At 39.2% G+C, this 6,509-nt stretch overlaps 1 protein-coding gene across 1 annotated transcript in view; it reads right to left on the bottom strand.

The window, feature by feature from the left end:
• Window positions 1-1,355: 1,355 nt before the first annotated feature.
• The window catches only part of UNC5D (unc-5 netrin receptor D), a 329,440-nt gene continuing 324,286 nt past the window's right edge, over window positions 1,356-6,509 (bottom strand). The window contains exon 21 of the mRNA XM_014524862.1: window positions 1,356-1,560. Within this exon, the coding sequence (XP_014380348.1) occupies window positions 1,356-1,560 (205 nt within the window). The remainder of the gene's footprint in view (window positions 1,561-6,509) is intronic.

The raw sequence follows: 6,509 nt of genomic DNA, 5'->3' as shown, positions 1-6,509 counted from the left end.
AAGAGTCATTAAATCCTATATCAGCACCTGGACTCCTGTATGAAGAAATAGCTTCAGATTATTTTTAGGGTGTGTGTTGCCCACATCACCAAAGCTACTAATCTGGTGTCATAGTTAACTGACACTTAGCCTCAATGAGTTGAATCTCTGTTTAAATCTGGTTCACTACCACTGCCTGGAGAACACCTCTGACAGGATCAGCTTTTGTGATTGATTTAAGTTCCAGTTAATTTTGAACAGGGACAGGTGGGAAGTCAGAAAGGTTTCTTATCTGGATTATTTAGCTGTTGGCAGATATCAAATGTCTGTCGCCAGATGAAATATACTGGGTTCAAATTCATATCCAAATGTGGAGCTGCCACCATTTGAGAAAACCTCCAGGATGTAACTGGACCACTTTCTGGGTATGCCCCCAAGACTGTGCAATGTCTGATTAAAACAAAGCCAAGCTCAGCAGTGTTGATTATTTCTGTCTGAACCGGTGCCAAAATTAAGCTGTTTTGATGTTTGCTTTAACTTTGTAGGTCAGCCCCAAAACAGGGTGAAAAATGGCTACAGCAGGACTGGCAGTTATCAGTACTGCATTCGGTTGTTATAAAAGTGCTACTTCAAGGTGGCATAAAACTTTGAAAATTTGGAATAACATTCCACATTAAAAAAAAAAAGCATTACAATTTCTGAAAGGAATGTTTAGGGTGTTTTTGCTAACAGAGTAGCTAGGGAAATGGTAGAGGCTTCAATTCCCTGAATGGCTGAATGCCATGGTCCAGATTCTCTGCTGTCCTGCAGTTAGTTTATATCAAAGTGAATGCAGAAAGCTATCAAATTGTCAAGATGGTGTTGTAAATTCACCTCTGCACCATGGAAAATTAACAAGGTGCAGGGCACTGGAGACTCTAAGCCCAGGTCATCAAACCTAGAAACCCAGAGACTCAAGTGGCTCTAAATATTTAGTACGTTATTTATTTAGCATAATTGTCAGTGCCACCTTTGTGTCTCTGGTTTGCATTATTATTCCCTAAATAAATTATTTCATGATATTTACCTTTAGAGTTTGTAGGTTCCTTATCCTATTGCCTCCTAGGAATTGTAGAAAAGCAAGGTTTGTTTTCTACACACAAACCGTAAGTGTTAATTCTGAGAAGACAATGGCATCATGGAGAAGCTTGGCATTTTCTTGGGTTGTTTTATAGTGGGGCTTCTTCTGCTCCTCCTGCTAAAACTTGTATAGTGGAAATGAAGATCTGATTCCTTATATGCAATGTGCAGAAAACCCTTATTTCCTCCCTGCAAGGAGAAACTCCCTAATGTAAAAGTCAAAGTTGGCCATTGGTTCTTGAGTGGAAAAGAAATGGCTAAAGTCCATTCTGTCTACTGTAGTTGAAGTCGGAGTCCTCGATCTGAGTTTCTGTAATGTTTGAGATTTTGGAGTGTGTCCTTCCTATCTCTTCCAGAGCACAGGCTAGGGAGTCAAGGTCACCATCATGCTGATGTCGGGCTTCCCAGAGGTCCAAAATGACAGCAGATGGACTACTTTGTGTAGCAAAGTAAGAGAGATTCCTGAAAGGGAGGAAAGGTAAAACAAAAGAATTAGAAAGGTCCTTTCCATGATGATTACCATGAATGTGAAGCTGACCTTCTGTCCATCATCCCTGCTGCTACAGATGCATTTCAGACAAGAAAGCAGACTTCACGGACATTAAAGTAGCCAGCCAGCTGCTCCTCAAAATGCCAATTTTCTTTTCAGTGTAACTTCATTTCTCTAAAACCTTCAGGAAAAACAGGACTTGGATAAATGGAAGTGGTATTGCATGGAAGCGTATGGTTGAGACTAACCTTCAGGTGACACTGGGGTTCATTTTTAAAGAGGCAGGATGAACAAGCATTTGTGGACAGTAATTTAAATAAGACCTTGTCACAGCCACTCATATAATTTAAGCATCAAATTAACATGATGAAGTGGTATAGGTGAAACTTAAATATATATCTGCGTATGCATGTTAGATGAGAGAAAATTGACTTCTAACTGGTACCTGTGGTGTTGAACTACAAGTATCATATATTTTTACATCTTTTTTCACTTACACATTTTGATTTGGTTAAAAAATGCATATATCTGGTTTATGGAATTTTGCAGAATATTATTTGCAAGAGACCTGGTAGAACAACCTGGTTAATAAATTCATGTTATCTTTTCCGTTTGCCACAATGCCTGTTTGATGCAACTACTTGTATATTTGCTTGTATATAATGATACAAATAAATCTATTGCATGCATACACATATGCATAAACTTTGTGTAATATGCACTATATATACATATATATGTGAATGTGGGAAAGAAAGTGATTGAATTGCCGAACAGCAAAGAGATGTTAGAAACAGTTAATGCTGTTTACTGACACTGAAATGTCTAAATTATAACTGCAACACTTATTCCAAGTACTCCTGGAACATTAGGTTAGGCAGTAGCTTTAGATACCTTTGACATTGGTTTCTTTGTAATGCAGCATCCATTCATCTGATGAAGCCATCCTGCATCTCCCTTAAATTAAAAGGCTTTAGAGCCTTGTTAATTTTAGGCAGCACTGTGGTACTCGTACCCCCTGGATTGTCTACACATTATCACCTGAAACTAGTGATAAGTACCCTTTAGGCAGGTGAAAGTTATGCCACTCCAGGGCAGGTTTATTTCTGATCCATGTTCCATTAATGTGTGGCCACTCCCCACAAATGAGCCACCCAAGTTTTAGTCCTCCAGGTGTGGGACAGTCAGACAAGGGTTTTAGCCTTAAGATGCAACTGCTACAAACTCAAGCTACCAATAGCGTCAACCAACATTTGAGCAACTCAAAGTGCAATGTGCAATAAGCCCCTTACGTTCTAGTTGCTATATATTTTTGGTGCCATGAAGTCCTTCCTCTGCCATTGCAGACCAAAATGAAGTTTTGCCAGCTGACAAGACCCTTTTAGGTAATTATCAACAGACCTATTTCACATAATTCCTGCCCAAGGTTACTAGTAAGCCTTGCGCTCAGACCAATATTTACTGGTGAAAGCCCAGTAGAAAAAAATCTAACCCCAAACCAAATCAACACACATCAGGTCACTTTGCACAAGTTAACCCACACATACTAGAAAAGTCTCTGTGTCATCAAGGGCAGGGTTTACCCTGAGACTGCGATTTCAAGATAAGTGCCCTCAAGTTGCATGTGGTGTTGCACTGTAAATCAGCAAAACATGTCTGCACTCTTTTTCTTTCAGGGTTGCTTTTGTTTTGATCTAGAGGCTTTTAAGGCAGCTTACCAGCATATTGAATTCATAGCGGTTATTCCTGAGCAATGTGCCCTCAAGTCACAGCTAAAGCAAACTTGAAAAAAAATGTTTGATACCAAACACCTTGCTGCTACTCCTGGGTTATTAAAATAGGCATATACCTACTTCTTTTCACAGGCTCGGCTATTTTTTGTACCGTGTTTGGCACCTTTAGGTGGCAGAAAGTTAGATGCAAATAGTGAATCATGTACATATATTGCATTCTAATACAGACAGCCTCGGCAGTGAAATAGAATTTAAGCCCTGAATTGCTTTAGTGCATTGCAAAGTGCAGATTCACAGGATGAACTGCCTGGCTCTCTGTTTTGGATAGACAAAGTAGTACCTTGCTCGATGAGGAGTTTCCTATTGGCTACATGGGTAACACATGACAGTCGGAATCTGAATGTCTTCTAAAAACTTTTATATTATTAAAATAGTTTTGTGGAAAATAAAGCAATGGTGGTACACGATAATGGCGTGTATGTAATGTCCTATCTTGCCTCTTCTACAGTTGTCTCCCACCCCTGCAGTTTGTACTTCACCTAGATAGGTTGCAGGCGTATCCATATTAGTCGGAGTTTATATCTTTGTGAGCGTTAAGGAATGTGGTTGTGTTTCACAGGCTATGTAAGACAAGGTCTTCTGTAAAATTTCACAGAAATTTTTCAGCTGCTTAATTATTAGGATTGGGATTAGAATACATTTTGCTCACTGCGTTGCAAAACTTTCCATGATGTTATCTTCACAAGGGTAGTTTTGCAAATGTGATCAGAAAGTAGTGTCCAATTGACCCATGCCTTCATGTTTGTTGATATACTAGTCTGGTATTGGTATTATGGTTTGGAATATTTGCTACAGCTTATGTGAACACTAGTTTCTATCTGGCAACCATGCTGACAGCAGTCTCTCTTCTGTCTTCTCATTGTTTGATTTTTATTATGGATGTAAAAAAGAAAAAGGAAGGAAGAAAGAAAGAATGGGGTAAAGCCAAGTGGTAAGCCACCTGTATTTATTTGTTCCAGAAATATATCTCCTGCTTGGGATCATTTATAGACAGCAGGATGTAAGCTATTCCAAACATACAGTGCCCAATTCCAATTTGCCTCTGGTATCTTTTACACTTTATCCCATTCATAATAAAATGTATCCAGAGTGCTTGGAAAGACACATGCCACCTCTCTGTAAAGCAGCATTATTTATTCCAAGCTGAGATCTCACCTTCTGTTCAAACTGGAAGCAGTGTGAATGCCCATTCTTTGAACATAAGGTGGCTGAGTAATGTTAATAGGCAGCTAGTTGTGCACGAGATGTAAACTCCTACAATTTTTTTTTTAAATCAACAACCACTCCTTACTTGATTTTACCTTGGTTGGTAGAAAAAGAATTGTTTTTACACATCTTGTCTATTCCTTCCATGAGGCATCTTGGGGTATCTGCCACCTATAGCAGGTCTTACTTGTTCCCCACAGTGTAGTCCCCTGCACCTAAAAATGCAATATTTTTAAATACCTCCATAGTATAATTCCCATCTCAACTCACAGAAGACTATCCTACCTTTATGAAAACAGGTAAAAGAATATACTCTTGGAGCTTTTCTTATATATTTCTGCACTTAAAAACAAGTCAAATTGTCTATAATAAATAAGGTAACCTCATTACAAAAACGGTGCCTCCTGGAAGAGTACAGTAGTACCAAGTGGGGAACTGACCCACTTTCATTAAAAATATTAATATTTTCCTATCATCATAATTGTCACATTTAATGAGAGTCACTTATGTGACCTAAATCAACCCTCCATACAGTTCTTTAAATGCGAAGTAAAGGTGAGACTCCAGTCATACCAACAGCAAGTAACTGGCAAGACAAAAATGCACTTAACTTGCTTTATTTGTCAGATTTTCATCCAAAAGCCGGTGTGTCAGTGGAATCCAAAGTACTACAAGGCAGCCTCAGGTAAAACAAACACACGCTCATTTCACTTCTAAAGAAAATTCTGCAACAAGCTGGCTTAGTTTAACATAAATCCTACTGGTATAGCACGGGCTTTGGTAAATACTGTTCTGCAGTGCCTAAGAACCTAATGAATCCTAGTTTATGATGAGCCCTTCTTCCTTCTCTAAGTGCACGACGGTTCAGTTTTATCAGGTTTTGCAAGTTGATAGTGCCTTTGTCAAAGTAATATCGTTCAGAGCTAAACCTGAAGGGAATGTTAAGAGGCAACTTATCCTTGTCTTCATCCCTAAATAAATAACTGGGAGAAAATATAAGGATAGCACAAGCTACAGTCCATGTTGTGGCTGTATCTGCCTTCTTAGAGAAAGGTTAGCATTTTGAAAACCAAAGAAATTAGTGTATTAGTACTTGAAAGGTTTTTATCTTTATTTTATTGACTTGGTTGATCCTGAAATTCCTATTTACATTTTAACTCTTCTACAAACAGCATCCCTACCACCACTCATGAATTAAGCAACATGGTTTCATAGCCATTGTTTTATTTCAATAAACGACAGAAATAACAAATCATTTTGTTAGCTCTCAGTGGGCTAAGCTCGTATTTGCCATATCCCCTATTCAAGAGAGGAGAACTAAAGTGCTGGTCAGAGTGGTCACTAGCGCACTGTCTCTGTGTATTGTCTAAAGCAAATGAAGGCATGCCCACTCTTCCCATTCATCCTTTCTTCCCAAATAGAGGGACTCTTTCTTAAGAGGCTGGCATTTAGTAAAAAAACCTGTGTTCCATAACAAAGGAAACATGAGAAACAACCAATTCCACAGCAAGGTAGAAGCACTGCACTTTACCTGCAAGCAACCTCTCAGTGGAAAGGTCTAGGGAGGCATTTTCAAAGCAGGGGCTGCTTAAATGCAAACAGGTGCTGAAATGCAAGTGTTGTTGTAAATGGGGAGATGAAAGCTCATCTGGAATGCAAGCCTAAACCAGATGCAGGGATGAGACATTAGCACAGGGGCACAAAGGGGATTACCCTCAGCATCCCCATACAGAGTTGAGGCTTTGTCCTCTGCCTGCTGGTTCCATACTCAGGGTTGTTCAGAAGGGGGATTGTGAGGCAGTTTCCATCTAAGATTTTGTTCATGTTAAAAACAAATTCTGCCAAGACCTTGCAAATGTCTCCACAAATGAATTGCCTCGGTGTTGGATGTTACACAGTTATTACCTCTCCCCGACCACAAA

Source organism: Alligator sinensis, unplaced genomic scaffold, assembly GCF_000455745.1.
Source record: "Alligator sinensis unplaced genomic scaffold, ASM45574v1 scaffold1643_1, whole genome shotgun sequence".
NCBI lineage: Eukaryota > Metazoa > Chordata > Crocodylia > Alligatoridae > Alligator > Alligator sinensis.
This window is presented reverse-complemented; position numbering and strand designations above follow the sequence as displayed.